Source organism: Lampris incognitus, chromosome 5, assembly GCF_029633865.1.
Source record: "Lampris incognitus isolate fLamInc1 chromosome 5, fLamInc1.hap2, whole genome shotgun sequence".
NCBI classification, from domain to species: Eukaryota; Metazoa; Chordata; class Actinopteri; order Lampriformes; family Lampridae; genus Lampris; species Lampris incognitus.
The window spans coordinates 66,418,534-66,439,747 of record NC_079215.1 but is presented as its reverse complement, the minus strand read 5'-3'; the positions used below and the strand labels follow the sequence as shown (position 1 = coordinate 66,439,747).

Here is a 21,214-nt window from a genome sequence, read left to right as displayed (position 1 = left end):
TCTGTTCTGATGAAGATAGGTTTCTGTTGTGATGCAGGTAGTTTTCTGTTGTGATGCAGGTAGTTTTCTGTTCTGGTGCAGGTAGTTTTCTGTTGTGATGCAGGTAGTTTTCTGTTCTGGTGCAGGTAGTTTTCTGTTCTGATGAAGATAGGTTTCTGTTGTGATGCAGGTAGTTTTCTGTTGTGATGCAGGTAGTTTTCTGTTCTGGTGCAGGTAGTTTTCTGTTGTGATGCAGGTAGTTTTCTGTTCTGGTGCAGGTAGTTTTCTGTTCTGATGCAGGTAGTTTTTTGTTTGATGCAGGTAGTTTTCTTTTCTGGTGCAGGTAGTTTTCTGTTGTGATGCAGGTAGTTTTCTGTTCTGATGCAGGTAGTTTTCTGTTGTGATGCAGGTAGTTTTCTGTTCTGGTGCAGGTACTTTTCTGTTGTGATGGAGGTAGTTTTCTGTTCTGGTGCAGGTAGTTTTCTGTTCTGATGAAGATAGGTTTGTTGTGATGCAGGTAGTTTTCTGTTGTGATGCAGGTAGTTTTCTGTTGTGATGCAGGTAGTTTTCTGTTCTGATGCCGGTATGTCTCTTCTCTGATGCAGATAGTTTTCTGTTCTGATGCAGATAGTTTTCTGTTCTGATGCAGGTAGTTTTCTGTTCTGATGTAGGTAGTTTTCTGTTCTGATGCAGGTAGTTTTCTGTTGTGATGCAGGTAGTTTTCTGTTGTGATGCAGGTAGTTTTCTGTTGTGATGCAGGTAGTTTTCTGTTGTGATGCAGGTAGTTTTCTGTTCTGATGAAGATAGGTTTCTGTTGTGATGCAGGTAGTTTTCTGTTCTGATGAAGATAGGTTTCTGTTGTGATGCAGGTAGGTTTCTGTTGTGATGCAGGTAGTTTTCTGTTGTGATGCAGGTAGTTTTCTGTTGTGATGCAGGTAGTTTTCTGTTCTGATGAAGATAGTTTTCTGTTCTGGTGAAGGTAGTTTTCTGTTCTGATGAAGATAGGTTTCTGTTGTGATGCAGGTAGTTTTCTGTTCTGGTGCAGGTAGTTTTCTGTTCTGATGAAGATAGGTTTCTGTTGTGATGCAGGTAGTTTTCTGTTATGATGCAGGTAGTTTTCTGTTGTGATGCAGGTAGTTTTCTGTTCTGGTGCAGGTAGTTTTCTGTTCTGATGAAGATAGGTTTCTGTTGTGATGCAGGTAGTTTTCTGTTCTGGTGCAGGTAGTTTTCTGTTCTGATGAAGATAGGTTTCTGTTGTGATGCAGGTAGTTTTCTGTTCTGATGAAGATAGGTTTCTGTTGTGATGCAGGTAGTTTTCTGTTGTGATGCAGGTAGTTTTCTGTTCTGGTGCAGGTAGTTTTCTGTTGGGATGCAGGTAGTTTTCTGCTGTGATGCAGGTAGTTTTCTGTTCCTCACAGCTGCGAAAACTCATTGAGGCTGCTGCTCAGATGATGCAATAGTCATGTTGTACCGTAGCTGACAACAGAGACGGGGGGAAATCTGCTGAATCTAGATTCAGTCGTCCTTCCAGTTCAGGAAGTAGATATGTGGGACATGGTGCCAGTATTTTTACATCACCTTTATCACTGTGGCAGTGATGGTGGACATTGTTAGCGCCAGTGGGGCGGATAAAGGCTCCACAATTGGCTCCGCAATCAGGCCAACTTGCCTCAGGTGTGTCCTGCCCCCCGCTGGCGCTAACAAGACCCCCTCATCCCCCACTGCCACCGTCATGATTTTACTTTTAGGAAATGTAGTGTTCAAAACACATCCCATGTCTCTCAGAGGCAAACAGTGATGAGAATAAACCTTTTTGTTTTAGTTTACCCAGCACTTGGTGTGTAACTGTGCATGTGTGTGTGTTTTGTGCTGTACTAAGGATACTGCGTTGACCTGGCTGCGGAGATTGCAAAGCATTGTGGGATACGCTACCAACTAAAGATTGTTGGAGATGGAAAGTACGGAGCAAGAGATGCTGAGACCAAGATCTGGAATGGCATGGTGGGAGAGCTGGTGTATGGGGTGAGATTATTAGACATACAGGAAGGGCGTGGTGGGACAGCTGGTGTACGGGGTGAGATGATCAGACACAAGAAGAGAGGGAGAGACATGGTGGGACAGCTGGTGTATGGGGTGAGATTATCAGACATACAGGAAGGGCGTGGTGGGACAGCTGGTGTATGGGGGGAGATTATCAGACACAAGAAGAGAGGGAGAGACATGGTGGGACAGCTGGTGTATGGGGTGAGATGATCAGACATACAGGGAGAGGGAGAGACATGGTGGGACAGCTGGTGTATGGGGTGGGATTATTAGACATACAGGAAGGGCGTGGTGGGACAGCTGGTGTATGGGGTGAGATGATCAGACATACAGGAAGAGAGAGAGAGACATGATGGGACAGCTGGTGTACGGGGTGAGATGATCAGACACAAGAAGAGAGGGAGAGACATGGTGGGACAGCTGGTGTATGGGGTGAGATGATCAGACATACAGGGAGAGGGAGAGACATGGTGGGACAGCTGGTGTATGGGGTGGGATTATTAGACATACAGGAAGGGCGTGGTGGGAGAGCTGGTGTATGGGGTGAGATGATCAGACATATAGGAAGGGCGTGGTGGGACAGCTGGTGTATGGGGTGAGATGATCAGACATACAGGAAGGGCGTGGTGGGACAGCTGGTGTATGGGGTGAGATGATCAGACATACAGGAAGGGCGTGGTGGGACAGCTGGTGTATGGGGTGAGATGATCAGACATACAGGAAGGGCGTGGTGGGACAGCTGGTGTATGGGGTGAGATGATCAGACATACAGGAAGGGCGTGGTGGGACAGCTGGTGTATGGGGTGAGATGATCAGACATACAGGAAGGGCGTGGTGGGACAGCTGGTGTACGGGGTGAGATGATCAGACACAAGAAGAGAGGGAGAGATGGTGGGACAGCTGGTGTATGGTGTGAGATGATCAGACATACAGGAAGGGCGTGGTGGGACAGCTGGTGTATGGGGTGAGATGATCAGACATATAGGAAGGGCGTGGTGGGACAGCTGGTGTATGGGGTGAGATGATCAGACATACAGGAAGGGCGTGGTGGGAGAGCTGGTGTATGGGGTGAGATGATCAGACATACAGGAAGGGCGTGGTGGGACAGCTGGTGTATGGGGTGAGATGATCAGACATATAGGAAGGGCGTGGTGGGACAGCTGGTGTATGGGGTGAGATGATCAGACATACAGGAAGGGCGTGGTGGGAGAGCTGGTGTATGGGGTGAGATGATCAGACATACAGGAAGGGCGTGGTGGGAGAGCTGGTGTATGGGGTGAGATGATCAGACATACAGGAAGGGCGTGGTGGGACAGCTGGTGTATGGGGTGAGATGATCAGACATACAGGAAGAGAGGGAGAGACATGATGGGACAGCTGGTGTATGGGGTGAGATGATCAGACATACAGGAAGGGCGTGGTGGGACAGCTGGTGTATGGGGTGAGATGATCAGACATACAGGAAGGGCGTGGTGGGACAGCTGGTGTATGGGGTGAGATGATCAGACATACAGGAAGGGCGTGGTGGGAGAGCTGGTGTATGGGGTGAGATGATCAGACATACAGGAAGGGCGTGGTGGGACAGCTGGTGTATGGGGTGAGATGATCAGACATACAGGAAGAGAGAGAGAGACATGATGGGACAGCTGGTGTATGGGGTGAGATGATCAGACATACAGGAAGAGAGGGAGAGACATGGTGGGACAGCTGGTGTATGGGGTGAGATGATCAGACATACAGGAAGAGAGGGAGAGACATGGTGGGACAGCTGGTGTATGGGGTGAGATGATCAGACATACAGGAAGAGAGAGAGAGACATGGTGGGACAGCTGGTGTATGGGGTGAGATGATCAGACATACAGGAAGGGCGTGGTGGGACAGCTGGTGTATGGGGTGAGATGATCAGACATACAGGAAGGGCGTGGTGGGACAGCTGGTGTATGGGGTGAGATGATCAGACATACAGGAAGGGCGTGGTGGGAGAGCTGGTGTATGGGGTGAGATGATCAGACATACAGGAAGGGCGTGGTGGGAGAGCTGGTGTATGGGGTGAGATGATCAGACATACAGGAAGGGCGTGGTGGGACAGCTGGTGTATGGGGTGAGATGATCAGACATATAGGAAGGGCGTGGTGGGACAGCTGGTGTATGGGGTGAGATGATCAGACATACAGGAAGGGCGTGGTGGGACAGCTGGTGTATGGGGTGAGATGATCAGACATACAGGAAGAGAGAGAGAGACATGATGGGACAGCTGGTGTATGGGGTGAGATGATCAGACATACAGGAAGAGAGGGAGAGACATGATGGGACAGCTGGTGTATGGGGTGAGATGATCAGACATACAGGAAGGGCGTGGTGGGAGAGCTGGTGTATGGGGTGAGATGATCAGACATACAGGAAGGGCGTGGTGGGAGAGCTGGTGTATGGGGTGAGATGATCAGACATACAGGAAGGGCGTGGTGGGACAGCTGGTGTATGGGGTGAGATGATCAGACATATACATGAAGACAGGTTAGAGGAACTAGCAGACTTTAACATGTAAAACTTCTTGTCCAGAGGAGACAAAACTACACATTTCTGCATCTGTTTCACTTTTACACAAAACCTGATTCCTCTCCGTCTGTCTGTCTCTCTTTCGGTCTCTCTCTCTCCGTCTGTCTGTCTCTCACAGAAAGCTGACATAGCAGTGGCTCCCCTGACCATCACGCTGGTTCGAGAGGAGGTGATAGATTTCTCCAAGCCCTTCATGTCTCTGGGCATCTCCATCATGATCAAGAAGCCTCAGAAGTCCAAACCAGGAGTCTTCTCCTTCCTGGACCCGCTGGCCTACGAGATATGGATGTGCATCGTCTTCGCCTACATAGGCGTCAGTGTCGTGCTTTTTCTGGTAAGCAGCACTGTGTGTGTGTGTGTGTGTGTGTGTGTGTGTGTGTGTGTGTGTGTGTGTGTGTGATTAGATCGATACGTGTTAAGGGTTGAATAATGTGTATCATATTGAAGTACTGTTTACTGAAACCTAAATTCAAAGAAAATTACACAAACCTGGACACATGACTGAGAGCAATATCTATTAATGAACGTATGCTTTAGCCCCTTTCACACTGGCCAAAAAACCCGCTAATACCGGCTAACACCTGCTAACACCCGGTAACACCTGCTAACATCCGCTAACACCTGCTAACATCCGCTAACACCCGGTAACACCCGCTAACACCTGGTAACATCCGCTAACATCTGCTAACATCCGCTAACACCCGCTAACACCTGGTAACACCCGCTAACACCTGCTAACACCTGCTAACATCCGCTAACACCCGGTAACACCTGCTAACATCCGCTAACACCCGGTAACACCTGCTAACATCCGCTAACACCTGCTAACACCCGCTAACACCCGCTAACACCCGGTAACACCTGCTAACATCCGCTAACACCTGCTAACATCCGCTAACACCCGGTAACACCCGCTAACACTGGTAACATCCGCTAACACCTGCTAACATCCGCTAACACCCGCTAACACCTGGTAACACCCGCTAACACCTGCTAACACCTGCTAACATCCGCTAACACCCGGTAACACCTGCTAACATCCGCTAACACCCGGTAACACCTGCTAACATCCGCTAACACCTGCTAACACCCGCTAACACCCGGTAACACCTGCTAACACCGGTTTACACCGGCTAACACCCGCCTTTGGTGGTCAGCGTAAAAGGGTCACATGACTCCGCAGTAGTCACGGGTATTTACCGGCTCCACCTCCGATCAGCACTGACGTAAACGGGACACTCGGGTGGACGCGCTAATTTGCGCGATGACGTAGCGCCATTGTCCGCGCGTCATAAAACTGCGCCATCTTGTGCGCCATCTTGTGCGCCCTCTCAGCCACAGATTCCGTGCGTCTTTGTTCAAGCAGCGCTCGAACGCGGTTCAGTCTGCGTCGAGTTTGTCTGGTTTGAAAGAGAGGCTGAAGTACAAGACATCCAACGTGGCGTTCACCACCGTCTCTCTGGCTTCCACGCTGCTTTCTACCGTTTACTTCCGTTTTCCGGTACGTCCGTGACATCACCAACGTCATGACGTCATACACGAGTACTGAGTGCCTGGCTGCTGCAGCATAGTGAGAAAAAGAAAGAAACATGACCACCACTATGCAGCGGTGGGCTACCAGGGCCAGCAGGGTCAAAATCACAATCATCCTTTGTTTTTCACAGACGAATAGAAGTGTGGCCTGAAACGTGTCTGAACTGGGTGACCCGTTTTCTGCCGGGGCTGAGTAGGGATTTCCTAGGCCACCTGAACACATCCCGGCTCGTCATTTCTCTTTATTTTGCATGTTCGAAATAAAGACATTTGAGTTGAATTGAATTGGTCCATGCGGCATGGTAGCACAGTGGTTAGCACGGTCGCCTCACAGCAGGAACGTCCCAGGTTCGAGTCCCGGGGTAGTCCAACTTTAGGGGTCCGCGTGTCTGTGTGGGTTTCCTCCGGGGGCTCCGGTTCCCCCCCCCCACAGTCCAAAGACATGCAGGTCAGGTGAATCGGCCGTACTAAATTGTCCCTGTGTGTGTGTGTGTGTGTGTGTGTGTGTGTGTGTGTGTGTGTGTGTGTGTGTGTGTCATAGAGGAAGATGTGGTGATGCTGCAACAGCTGCTGGAGTGCACACTGGTGTGTGTCGTGGTTGTTGAACATCGCTGTCTTGTTGCTGTTGATCTAGTAGTGCACACAGTGCACGATAGTGTGTTTTGTATGTGGCAGTGTTGCCGGTATCGGGAACACTATGAGGAATGTGTGTGTGTGTGTGTGTGTGTGTGTGTGTGTGTGTGTGTGTGTGGGCGGTTGCAGTTCGTTACTGAAGGCCCTGACTGAAACACGGCGGTACACTACTGCCAATATGCTGGTCCGGTCGACTCCCAGCATGCTGCAGCCTTCAATAACTGCAGCGTAGCTGCCCTTTATTTCCCTTAATGCCATGTGCTTTAGCAGCTTGTCCTGCCTTTGCTGTCACAGCGGCCATGCTGCCAGACCAAGGCCTCCCGCCGAGGTGGCGTGGGCGGCACAGCGGTTAGCACTGTCGCCTCACAGCAAGACGGTGCCGGGTTCAAACCCCAGGGTTGTCCGTCCTCTGTGTGGGTTTTCTCCGGGTGCTCCGGTTTCCCCCACCATCAAAAAGACATGCACGTCAGGGTCAGTACTCCTGTCCGTGCCCCCGAGCAAGGCATGGCAAGATGAACTGGAGGTGGCCCCCCGGGTGCTGCACGGCGGCCGCCCGCTGCTCCATGCTACACAGCTAGGCTGGGCTAAACACAGAGCACGGATTTCAACAAGGTATCTCGGAATCAAACAGCCCCTCGGACCTGTGTGTATCTTACGGATGAAGAATGTGAAAGTGCGAGAGTGTTGGTGTTAAATGTACCTTCCCCACCTTGGTCTACATCACCTACTGTTGGGGTCAGAGATGGGCTTTGGGGGGTATTTCCGAGGTCTGTGTGTGCTGTTGAGATAAGATCACACGTTGCTTTGCTTTAGGTGAGTCAGGGGAAATTCCTCTCTGCATGCAACCCATCCTAGCTGTGTAGCTAGGAGCAGTGGCAGCCGCTGTGCAGCACCCGGGGACCACCTCCAGTTGGTCTCGCCAGGCCTCGGTCAGGAGACGGGAGTATTAACCCTAACATGCATGGTGGGGGAAACTGGAGCACCTGGAGAAACCCCACCCCAGACACAGGGAGAACATGCAACCTCCACACAGAGGACGACCTGGGATGACCCCTAAGGTTGGAAATCCTGGGGTTGGAACCCAGGACCTTCTTGCTGTGAGGTGGCAGCGCTAACCACTGGGCCAACACGCCGCCTAGTTCCTAGTTTAATCTAACTAACTAGTTTAATCTAGTTTCATGGGTGTTTGACACGTTTTTGACGAGAACTGATCATTGTTAAGGCCAAGCGGTCGCCTCACAGCAAGAAGGTCCTGGGTTCGAGCCCCGGGGTAGTCCAACCTTGGGGGTCGTCCCGGGTCGTCCTCTGTATGGAGTCTGCATGTCCTCCCCGTGTCTGCATGGGTTTCCTCCCACAGTCCAAAGACATGGAGGTCAGGTGACTCGGCCGTACGAGCTTGTCCCTAGGTGTGAATGTGTGTGGGCTCTGTGGTGGTCTGGCGGCCTGTCCGGGGTGGCCCCCCACATGCCGCCCAGTGACTGCTGGGATAGGCTCCAGTATCCCCGCCAGCCTGAGAGCAGGATAAGCGGTTTGGATGATGGACGGATGTTGTGAACAGGGTAACAGGAAAGCAGAAGCGACAGCGAGCAGTTGAACTGCGGTGCAAAGTCTACTGGGCACAAGTAAACAGGGATGGATTTAATGGTTCTTTTGAAATATGTCGTATCTGACATTTTAGGTGTCTCGATTCAGCCCTTACGAGTGGCAGCTGGAGGAGCCAGAAGACGGAGCGTTGCCGCTGACGACGGAATCCACCAACGAGTTTGGGATCTTCAACTCTCTCTGGTTCTCTCTCGGCGCGTTCATGCGACAGGGATGTGACATCTCGCCAAGGTTAGCAGGGTAGCCTCCGCTGTGTTTAAGGCAGCTTCCTTTAACTGTTTTCCACTGCAAGTACCTCTCTCCCCCCCCCACCCCCACCCCCCTACCCCCCTCGCTCTTCCTCCAGGTCTCTGTCGGGCCGCATCGTGGGAGGCGTGTGGTGGTTTTTCACGCTGATCATCATTTCGTCATACACGGCTAATCTGGCCGCCTTCCTGACGGTGGAGAGGATGGTGTCGCCCATAGAGAGCGCCGAAGACCTGGCGAAACAGACAGAAATAGCGTACGGCACCCTGGATTCAGGATCGACCAAGGAGTTCTTCAGGGTAAGGACGGAGGGGCGGATGCACACAGATGGTCAGACAGACAGACAGAGAAAGAGCAGGACAGAGATGAACGCCGAGGACTCGAGAAGACAAGTGGCTCAGATTCCTACCCAACACAGCCATGGGCGGTTTTGACCACCCATGGTGGGTTTTTAAACTCTATATTGTGTCAAGATAAATACCCAGGTGAGATATTAATGCATTACACATGTTAGTGTGTCTGTTAGGAAACTAGCTGACACCAAAATTAACATTTTAACAACTTTAATACTATTTTTAAACCGTTTAAACTTCAGAGAGACGTGGTGGAACTTGAACAGCAAAACTGAAAAAGTGAAAATATGACCTGAAAAACAAAACAGAAAACACATATTGCTGATCTAACAAACGTAACAGGGTCTATAAAACGTGACGTAGAAGAAAAGAACTGAAAATAAATATTGAAACCGCTCCAAACACCGACCGGGACTTAGAAACTACTGGAACGACCGTGGGCGGTCAAAATGACCGGTGATTTATCGCCTCTTTTTATTGAAATTTTACAATCAAAATATTGTATATACATATATGAAGTCAAGGTTTGTATTACATAGAAAAAAACAGCAACCAAAATTCAATATATATATATATATACATATATATATATATTTAATATATATATATGTATAAAAAAGACAAACCACCCATATAGCCTGGCTGCCTAGCCAGTTAGAGAAAACACAGCTTGTATCCTCAAGCCAAATAAACAGTATTATAGATTATACAGAAAAAATACAATGGTAAAGAAAAATAGTTAAGGGGTACACCCATATCACCCCGCATGAAAATAATCATCCCAAGTTTATGGGGTGTCAGGTGACCGCGGTTCCTTGGCAGTTTTAAAGAAAGGAGCCATGTTTTATGAAATCTGGTTGTCGAGCCCTGTGCCCCACACCTTATTTCCTCCATCTTAATAAAATACAAGATGTCCCTGAGCCACATGGAGTGAGACGGTGGTTTCCGCCGTAGGAAAATGAGTAGTGGAAGCTACCAGGTCTGCTTCGTGTGATGGTCATGGCAGGTCGGCAGGAGGGACGGCAGAGCTGCTACAGCCGTCGGCCTAACTGGGATCTCAACACCACTTGGAGTTGTTTTAAAAATGTCCGACCAACTCACGTGACGGTATGAGGCCGGGGCCTGATGGCGTCTGTCACAGGTGGGGTCACAGTCTCATCACAGGTCTTCGCTAACCTAACTTTAGTTCTTCGTATGTTGTGATGAAGATGGCCGCAGCGAGGAAACGAGACCAGTAGATAGCAGCTATAATCCCCTTTGTGCATGGCGAGGGTCCCAAAAAGGGGTCAGTAGGAGTGGCATCCGGGAGATTGAGAACTAATATAACGCACAAACCTACGGATTTGCAAGTGTCTAAGAAGATGTGGTTTTAAAAGTGAATATTTCTCACATAGTTGTGCGAATGATGCAAATATCTTTCCTACGTGTAAATCTCTGAAGGGTCCGATACCCGGAGTAGACCAGGGGAAGGAACCTCGGTCCATCAGGGAGGGGGGAAGACAGGGCTAGCTGCAACTGGAGCCCATAGAGGAAAAAGACTGCGAACCGAAATGTGGTCTAAACTGGTTCCAGGTCCTTAGTGATGATTTAACAATCGTATTTTGAGAGTACGAAGAAGAGAAGCTTAAAGGCACACATGCAAGAGCACGACCGGCGGTTTTTAAGGAAACCCCTGATAGATGCTTCTCATAACTCAGCTGACTGAAGTATAGTATATGATGAAGTATACTGAAGTATTCAGCCATGTACTACCCCCAGTGCTTTTGTGGACTAAGGTGCAGACAGAAGTACTAGGCGTAGGGTTATGTACGCCATGGTAGACATTATGAAGACAGGCTTTCATTCCAAGCAGTGTTACACCAGCTGATGTGCCTGGCTGGCCTGCCTGGCTGGCCTGCCGTGAACACACAGACGGGACCCGAGTAGGGAACCTGGTTGCTGTAGTATCTGGTTTGCATGAAAACTTGCAGTCTTTGGCCCTGCGGGACACATGACTAACCACGGACTACAGTAGAATAACGTGGCATCGCTGTAGTCCTGAATAGAATAAAGAGAATAGAGTAAAACAGACGACCCGCTCATAGTGCTGAAACGGTTAGTCGACGGACTGAAAATGAACCGACTACAGTTTTGGTGGTCGATTAATCGTGTAAGTCATTCAACAAGTAAAGATACCAAACACTTGTCGGTTGTGGTTTCAGAAATGCTAAGATTTGCTCGACTTCATCTGATTTGTATCACTATGAAATCAATACTCGAGGGATTTTTTGGGCTGTTGGTCAGACTAAGTATTTAACAGTTTTAAGACCTCACTTTGGACTCTGGAAACTTAACATGGGTCATGTATCAGTATTTTGGACTTTTAACAGACTAATTCAATAATCTAAAAAAAAATTTGACTGATTAATTGATTATGAAAATAATCGTTAGCTGCAGGCCTACCCGTCCAACATACGGCGCCCAGGTCTCTACATCTACCAGTTACTCCCCAAGCAGAAGTTAAAAGGAATATCTTGAAAGCACTTAAGATTTAAAAGGTGGACGATTAACAAGCCCTGTGATGGACTGGCGGCCTGTCCAGGGCGTCTCCCCGCCTGCCGCCCACTAGGGCTGTGTACTGGCGAGAATTTGGTGATACGATACACGTCACGATACGGGGTTACGATTCAATATATCGCGATATATCGCGATACTGTAAGAAAGGTGATCTATTGCGGTTTCACAGGCCTGTGTTCTTTGTGCTTATGCTACTTCCTGTCTCAGTTTACGTTGTTGGGTTGGAGTGGAAGAGTCAAATGGCTGAAGATAGATTACAACACTGCCATCTAGCGGTCGTGGGGTTTACACACAACACAAATTGTTTGTCACGAACCTTTACATGTAAACAATTAAAAATCGGTATAGTGGTTTTGAGAATCAATACAGTATCACAAAAGATAATATGAGGATACTTGAGTGTATCGCCCAATGACTGCTGGCGTAGGCTCCAGCAGCCCCGCGACCCTGAGAGCAGGATAAGCGGTTTGGATGATGGATGGATGGACCGTTAACAAATGAAAAAGTGGGTGAAGTGATTGAAGATGGGCTGGCTCTTCACTATATCTGGTGTTTTAACGTCGCGCCTCTCTTTGTTTTTCCCTCCCTTCTCGTCGTGCCGTATCTGCAGCGCTCCAAGATCGCCTTGTTCGACAAGATGTGGCAGTACATGAAATCAGCGGAGCCTTCAGTGTTTGTCAAGAAGACGGCGGAGGGCGTCCTCCGTGTCAGGAAGTCCAAGGGGAAATACGCCTACCTGCTGGAATCCACTATGAACGAGTACATCGAGCAGAGGAAGCCGTGCGACACCATGAAAGTGGGGGGGAACCTGGACTCCAAAGGCTACGGCATCGCCACCCCAAAAGGCTCTCCATTAAGGTGGGTGGATCAATATAACAATGCTGCCTATCCTGAAGAGCCGTGCTCCATTCACACTACTACCATACTGCCTAGTGTGCGGTCATTCGCCCTACGTAGCCTCTTATCCCCGGCCATCCAGCATACATTTACTGTTTCTCAATTCTTTACAGTACCAACAATCCTACGCAGAAATTACCAGAACAGTTTGAATCCTCGAGAGACACTGAGCTGCCTTTTTAGTCAAAAAGGCTAAAGAGGCAAGAAAACACAAAATTTGCAGCCATTTTCAGATTAAACCGATTGGAAACGAGCTTGCTACCTGCCAACATGCTTGGAGGTAACCGATTTCCTGTACCAGTCACAGCCAAGATGTGTCCACCACGACACCTGACAAAGACAGAAACGTTTGTTTGTTTGTGGGTGTGTACACTTGTAAATACCCTTTACAAAATAGCATTCGGCCTCTGACGTGTGACCACTGATCACCATTTGGTTCATGGCTAGCGTTAAATTTCTGACTGTGACTGACGTTTACTCTCTGGCTGTGCATGTGGTAGTTAAACAGTAGCTAGCTGGTGTCTGGGGGCTAGTGCTAATTTCACCCCCGACCAGGAGTGGGTGGTGTAGTATGAGAGTGTGGGGGATGGGGCATGGCGGCTTACTCGTTGTTATAATAATCCACCTACCCTGATGACACCATCGCTGCGGTTTGTATCGGTAACCATGGGTACCACCTCTGGTCACCAGCTAGGGGTGGTTGCCATGAATAATAAGGTGTGTGCGTATATATATGTGTGTGCGTATGTGTGTGTGTGTTGTGATGTCTTTAAATTACAGAGATTCTGGCTGGTAGGTCTTAAAGAAATAAAATGAACCCCCAAATTTAAAAGGCTCCACTTCCTGCACATAATTTTTGGGTTCCTATCGTGCATGTTTCCTAATGGAAGATGATCTTCCCATGCCACCCTAGAAAATACCTCATGTCACCTTCTGGAACTCACTTCCTACTGGTGGCTTACGTCATACCACCTTAACGCAACCCAGACAGATGAGGTCGACGGACCTGACCTTTAAAACCCAGGCCTGGGTGCAGGAAAGACGAGTCGGTGTCAATCGGTCCAGAAGAAGTGGAGTTACAACACGTGTAAAAGCTTAAGAAAGACCTAAAGTCCATTTTCAGTTTCGTCCCTGAAACTGTTGAAAGACAGTTTGACTGTAATAGTGTGACTAGTTCAATAAAATATGAACTGGTGTCCTAAACCAAGATTCACTTCTTTCAGTCCTACTGGTGTGTGTGTGTGTGTGTGTGCGTGTGTGTGTGTGTGTGTGTGTGTACTTGCGTAAATGTGTGAAAGAGGTAAATCCATCTTAAAAACATGTTAAATTCATAAATCCTCAAATACATTTCAAGAAGATTATTTTTCATCATAGAAGTAAAATCTTGATTCTTCACTCGTTTTTTTGTTCGAAGATGTAAAGGACTACTTTTTTAAGTCAGTTTAAAAAAGAAGAAGATTTCCTCCAGCAAAATCACAGTATATGAGGTGGAATTGTACATATTGTCAACCTTTAGTTATCCACTTCACTCTTATCAAGAAGAAGGAAATAAAAAGGCCTCCTCCCCTTGACTCCCAAATCCCTAAATTCTCTATTCTACTGTTACCTAAGCGCTCTGGGTGTCTGGAAAAGTGCTATATAAATGTAATGATGATGATGATTATTATTATCATATTTTACAATTTTTTATATATAATATTTTATATATTATTATATTTTACATATTTTATTATATTTTATTATTTTATATATTATTATATTTTATATATTTTTATATTTTATTATTTTATATATTATTATATTTTATTATTTTATATATTATTATATTTTATATTTTATTATATTTTACATATTTTATTATATTTTATTATTTTATATATTTTTATATTTTACATATTTTATTATTTTATATATTATTATTTTTCATAAATTATGATTATTATTACCTAAATACTGGTTTTGTTAACGTTTTAAATAGCAAGTTTTAACATTTTTCCTCTTAAAATGGACTTTACCATGATAAAATAAGTGTGTAAGAGCTGAGACTAAGCGATATGTATCATGGAGCTGTAAAAGTTTGTAAAAACTGGCAGCTTGACATAGTTTGGGCGTCTTTGCCAAACTGGATTACACAAAACTAGAATATTGGCAGTCAAGGATCCCCCCCCCCCCCCCCCAACACATTTCTACCCTGAAGCCCCTGGTGAATCAGACCGGCAGTAGTGTGTTCGAGGCCGTAGCAGTGATCAGACGGTGAAAAGTTAGACTTGTGTTGTATTTATCTTTCATTGGACATCGGCGTATTGTGGTACTGATACTGTCGTCTCCACAGTCATGAAACAGTGAAACGATGCCTTTTCAAACCTGAGGAGGAATATTCCAATGCAAAAAATACAAACAAAACAATTTAAAAATGTTCAAAAAAAATTTGCAAAAAGAAGAGGAATTCAAACCTGAGGAATATCCAAATTAAATAAAAAATCAAAATAAAAACAAATTTAAATTCTAAATTTTTCAAAACATTTAAAAAAATAAAATAAAAGTAAAATTCAAACTTGAGGAGGTGGCCAGAGCACTGATCAGTGGTCTATTCTGTTTCATTATATTCTATTTGTAAACTATTAAGACTCTGTGTGGACATCCTCCTTTTTTTCCAACTGTGTGTGTGTGTGTGTTTTATTTTATTTTTTTAAAATCTTTTTTCTTGATTCTCAGTCTAATGTAGTTCATGCACCTGCAGCTGAAACCGTCTTAGGGCTGTTGTGTTGGAGTGCACACACTTCTCATGTACTTGGTGCAAATTAAATGCAGATAACAACCCCCACATTGTGACTGTGTGCGTGTGTGTGTGTGTGTGTGTGTGTGTATATATGTGCTGCATGCTAGTAACTGAGCTTGTCATTCACTGTTGTGTTTTGTCTTACAGCGTGGTAGCCTGATATCTGTCCGTCTGCTTCTTCTCTCTCTGTCTGTCTGTCTGTCTGTCTGTCTGTCTGTCTGTCTGTCTGTCTGTCTCTCTGTCTGTCTTTCTCTACTGGCCTTTGTTTTGTCGCTCTTTTTCTGCCTGGTTTCACGGTTTCACAAGGAACTATTATTTGCAGTAACGGTTAAACTATAAGTGTAAGACTATAACTGGTGTTTTTTATAGTGTATATATAGATATGTATATATGAATACATATGAATCACTGTTAAGGCTTTACCGTGCCATGGTAGAACCAGAGACACAACCAAACAACTTCTGGAAAAACAGGAGCGTAATTATTTCACCCTCTAATGTCATTTACCGACCAAATACTAAGTTTTTCAGCCATCCCTTGAGCTCCTGGTGAGGTTGCACATGGTGAAACAGGTGCACGTACAACAATGAAAGGAACTTCAGAGGAAAAAAACCCCCCTACTTCAAATAGCATATTTAATGTTTTCCAGTGTCTCTGCTCCTAGCATGATCTTACACTTGTCACTTGATGTTTTTTATGAAGTCATCACTGTTGTTAGTGTGATGTTGTCGGTGTACGATTATGTTGTTAAAATGGTGTCAGAGCTGGGTTCGGTTGAGTTTATCTATGATGTGGGTTTTCCTCAGTACCCTGCCCTAAGACTAAGGCTAAAACATGTTCATGTCAATTTTAGACCCAACCTATGAAGCAACCATCGGGAACGAGAAGTATGTCAATTACATACATTTAAAACTTGTAGTTTTGGGTCGCTCAGATGAAACGCAAACCGAGCCCAGGCCTGGTCTATGATCACATATTGAACTCACATGACACAGGTCGAGTACATATGATCTTTCAGTAGGCTTACCCCTGTTCCCCTCTGCCTTGATATTCTTACATCTTGGGCTCCTTAGCGTTTACCATGCAACACTTAGTGGATGTAGTGTGTCCTCCTTAAATCAGGCTCATTCAAAATATAGTAACGGCGCCTTAAAAAGACAGCAGAGCTGCTCTACATGATCAGGCTTTAAACCTCCTGACCTTGTGTTGGCTGAAAATTATGTTAGAGCTGATGGGAACCGATGGGAGTTTCCTTTTCAGGACCGGTTTTTTTCAATACATTCTCTCTGGTGACAGATGCCGCAAAAAAGCCCTTCCCGAGTTTCAAACTCGGAGTTACGGCCCACTGCTTAGAGCTCTGCAGCTGCAGCTCCTTAAAACTCTGCACATCATCTTCAGGATCAATATTAATCATGTTTCTGTTGTGATCTTCACAGATTAGTTCCATGGATCTTTTTCTGAATATCAATAGAAATTGCAAATGATCCAGTGCTAATAAGTTATCTTAACAGTTGGCTGTTAGTTAATAATGAAAGTTAGCAATATGTGAAGGATTAGCCTGACCTCGGGCCACTGCTGACAGTAAAACTAATGCTTTTCCCCGGCAGGCTGCTCTGAGCCTGTCTGCAAGAGGGAAGGGACACTCATTTCCGTGATTGTTCAGCTATACTTATGTTGTAGTGTGAACAGCCATTCCTCAGATTTGTCTGTGACGTGACCTCATAAGCTCGCTTGACCCTGCGAGCCAATCACATTGATCTTTTTCAGAGATTTTGTCTGGGTGCCTTCTAACAGCAATTTTAAAAACGCTTAAGAACTAAAAACTAACTCGATAGTTGAATCACATCTTTTGGACACTTGTTGAGGGAAGACAGCTAGTTTAGACTTAATGCTGCAGGATAAAATACAATGGCTGGTGGTGGAGTTATTTGGACTGAAGAAGACATCTCATCTCATCATCAGCCGCTTTTCTGGGGTCGGGTCGCTATGGCAGCAAGCTAAGTAGGGCACTCTAGATGTCCCTCACCCCAGCAACGCCCTCCAGCTTCTCCTGGGGGATCCCAAGACGTTCCCAGGCCAGATTGGACATGTAGTCCCTCCAGCAAGTTCTGGGTCTACTCCAAGGTCTTCTCCCAGTTGGACATGCTGGGAAAACTTCCAAAGGAAGGCGCCCAGAAGGCATCTTAATCAGATGTCCGAACCACCTCAACTGGCTCCTTTCGATGAGAAGGAGCAGCGGCTCTACTCCGAGCTCTCTCGGGATGTCCAAGCTCCTCACCCTATCTCTAAGGCTGAGCCCAAACACCCTATGGAGGAAACTAATTTCAGCCGCTTGTACCCGCGATCTCACCCTTTCGGTCACTACCCAAAGTTCATGACCATAGGTGAGGGTGGGAACAAAGATTGAGTGGTAAATTGAGAGCTTTGCCTTATGGCTCAGCTCCTTCTTCACCACAACGGTCCGGGACAACATCTGCATTACTGCTGATGCTGCACCAATCCGCCTGTCAATCTCCCGCTCCATCCTACCCTCACTCATGAACAAGACCCCGAGATACTTGAACTCCTTGCTCATCCCCAACCCGGAGGGAGCAATCCACCATATTCTGGTAGAGAACCATGGTCTCAGACTTGGAGGTGCTGACTCTCATCCCGGCCATTTCACACTCAGCTGCAAACTGCCCCAGTGTGTGCTAGAGATCGCATTCTGATGAAGCCAACAAAACCGCATCATCTGCAAAGAGCAGAGATGAAATTCTGAGGTTCCCAAAACAGACACACTCCTCACCTTGGCTGCTCCTTGAGATCCTGTCCATGAATATCACAAACAGAATCAGAGACAAGGGACAACCTTGGCGGAGTCCCACACCCACCGAAAACGTGTTTGACTTTGTGCCGAGAATGCGGACACAGCTCTCACTTTGGTTATACAAGGACCGGATGGCTTGTAGCAACTGCCCCGGTACCCCATACTCCCGCAGTACCCCCCACAGTGTCCTGGGGTACACGGTCATAAGCCTTCTCCAAGTCCATAAAACACATGTAGACTGGCTGGTCAAACTGCCATGCCTCCCTCAGCACTTCTGCAAGGGTAAAGAGTTGGTCCATTGCTCCACAACCAGGACAGAATCCGCATTGTTCCTCCTGTATCCGAGGTTCGACAATCGTTCGGAGCCTCCTTTCCAGCACCCTAGAGTAGACTTTCCTAGGGAGGCTGAGCAGTGTGATGCCCTTCCGGGTGTGAGGGTGAAGATGCCCTATAAACAGAAAAAGTCCCATGATGGACTACGTGCAAGGGAGCGGCCAGACAGAACGGATGAAACAGATGAATTCTGTCTACAGATTGTATGCTATCTGTTCTGTGTCGGATCGGAATATGAAAAGGGAGGAGTGTCAGTCTTGGGGGAAAAAAAGTGAGTGTGTTAAACAAGGAAGCTTCTTTTAAGCGCTGTTCCAAAGAATAAGAAGTGTCAGCAGTGGGTGCACAGTAGTTTTAATTTAGGGTAGCTATAGAGAAGAGCAAAGAGTTTCTCCTCCATGGTGAATAACAGATATGGGCTGCACATACATACTATGATCCATCAAAAGTTCGGATGGTTTCAGCTTTTAACTTATAAAATGCGGACCAGTCTTCTGTAAAATTACAGACATCCATCCGTTCTGTCCATCATCCGTCAACATATAGGCCCCTTAGAGAATACATTGGCTCAATCTGTTGTCAACAGCTAAAAAAAAATCTGAGTCTGAAATAGTTGCTGGAACATCACATTTTAAGATTCCTGGCTCTGCCTCCTCCTCAGTTCTTCTTTATAACTCAGCTGCACCACATAACCCCCACTGTTTGGACAGGTCCGCCTTTTTGAAAAAACACTCCCGAGGAAAGAAAAGCCAACCCCATTCTCTCAAAATGATCAATGTGACGAGCTCAGAGCAGTGGTGTGGTGGTGCAGGGGCTTCTGCACAGGGTCTGGAAAGGTAGCTGGCAAGTGAGCTGCTAAGAACCATTCATCATGTCGACTTTGACTCTAAGCATAGTGTGCAGACTATGGATCTGTGACATCTGAAAGGATAATCCTAATTTCTTTGACATATCAGTTGTCATGATGTTGACAAATTCTCATTAAAACCTGACCCATTTTGAAAGCATAAAATAAGCCTGATGAGGAGACTTAATAACATTCTCTGGTCACAGCCAAAAGACAAAAAAACAAAAACAAAAACATCAGACGCACCCAATCATGTCTACTGTCATAGCTGCAGATCCAACTGAGTGAGACATGTCTACATAGATGTGACTAAAAACACATTTCAAGACAAGCCTTTCAAACCTACAATACTTTGACAGCGGGCCGTAATGCACCGGGGGGAGGGGGGCGATTATGTGTTCGGTTTGGTTTCTGATTCTCAGTAGTAGACGGAGGATGAGGGAATTAACAGTGTATGAAATGATCATAATAAGATGAACACTCAGCATTTGACCCTCAAGTTCATACCTGCCTGCTGTTAAGCAGAAACTGTTTTCCAAGCTATTCTGACTGAAGCATGAGGTCTGAATGGCGACACTTCCCTCCTGGCCTTTACAACATGACACACAATTACTTTCCAATGATGAAAGAGTATGATAGGAAATTGTGCTGTTCTGAAAACTTGACAGTATTTAAAGTTTAAAGCTACAAAATGCACGTTCAACATTAAAACCACAACATATACTTGGATGTATCTATCAGACATCATCCACCTTTTGTTCTTCGGGTGATAAAATGAGTCGCTGGCCCTCCGTAAAATGAAGAACCAGCTGAGGTGATAGTGGTATCATGTAAGGATATCCCCTAACCTCTCCCTCATTTTATTTCAGCTAGTGACCGTTAGTTTTGCTCATGGTCAAACAGACCTGTTGGGGCGGGGGGGGGGCATAGAAAATATAGAAACTGGCATTTGCTTAAAAATCATGTGAAGAAAACTATTTTTTTCTTAGTTTCAAAGAAATTTGTTAATCTCTCCAAGGAAGCTAGCACTAGCCCAACATCTTTTCCTGTCCCTCTGCAGGCTTTTGGCCTTAGCCGGCATGTTTATATCACCACCAATCCCCTAATTCAGTGGTTCTGATTCAGCTCCTCAGGTTCCTCCACTGCTGCTGGTTTTCTGTTCGAGCAGGTACTTCGTTAGAGTCACCTGTTTTTCCAGGTGTAGAACCTCCCCGATTGGAGGCTGAATAACTGGAACAACAGGTGACTCGAATGAACTACCTGCTAGAATAGAATATGATAGAACAAAATAGATAACCAGCAGTACTTAACCCTAACCCAAGAGCTTGGTACTTTGACTAATAACTTTCTGTTAGACATCTCTTTTTTGAATTTGCTGGAACCTAACACGTTATTCTTGCTCAAATAAATAAGGCAGGCTGTTGAGGAATTTCACCCTTAGAATTGGGTGAAAGTAGACATTCACACATCCAAATTCTGTTTCCCCCCCCCCCTTTTTCTCCCCAATTTTACTTGGCCACTTATCCCACTCTTGCAAGCTGTCCCGGTCGTTGCTCCACGCCAGCCACTTCTTTTCACCTGGCAGCGAGGAGTTTCGTCAGGGGGGCGTAGCGCATGGGAGGATCATACTATTGCCTCCAGTCCCCCCCCCCCCCGAACAGAAGCCCCAGATGTGGTTATGTGTCCTGGTCGCTGCACTAGCTTGGCAGTGCAGCGACCAGGACACATAACCACATCTGGCTTCCCACCTGCAAACATGGCCAATTATGTCTGTAGGGATGCCCGACCAAGGCGGAGATAACACGGGGATTCAAACCAGCGATCCCGATAATGGTAGGCAATGGAATAGACAGCTAAGCTACCCGGACGCCCCTTATACACATCCCAATTCTTAGGATGCTGGAGTGACAGGCAATTATTTGAAGAGGAAATAAGAAAAAGACCTCATTCCGACATACTCCAACACACCTTTATTGAAGGCCTTTTTTTGGGGGGGGGTATTGAAGGCCTTTAAACAAAAAACATTTCCATCTGAATGAATCTTTGTCAGG

General features: G+C 46.4%; 1 protein-coding gene across 2 annotated transcripts in view; it reads left to right on the top strand.

Moving 5' to 3' along the window:
• LOC130113397 (glutamate receptor 2-like) overlaps positions 1 to 21,214 on the top strand; it is a 75,153-nt gene that overhangs the window by 39,621 nt on the left and 14,318 nt on the right. For both annotated transcript variants that reach the window (XM_056280991.1, XM_056280989.1), the window contains exons 11-15: positions 1,859 to 2,001; positions 4,697 to 4,912; positions 8,423 to 8,577; positions 8,693 to 8,891; positions 12,112 to 12,359. In XM_056280991.1, coding sequence (XP_056136966.1) covers positions 1,859 to 2,001; positions 4,697 to 4,912; positions 8,423 to 8,577; positions 8,693 to 8,891; positions 12,112 to 12,359 — 961 coding nt within the window. The remainder of the gene's footprint in view (positions 1 to 1,858; positions 2,002 to 4,696; positions 4,913 to 8,422; positions 8,578 to 8,692; positions 8,892 to 12,111; positions 12,360 to 21,214) is intronic.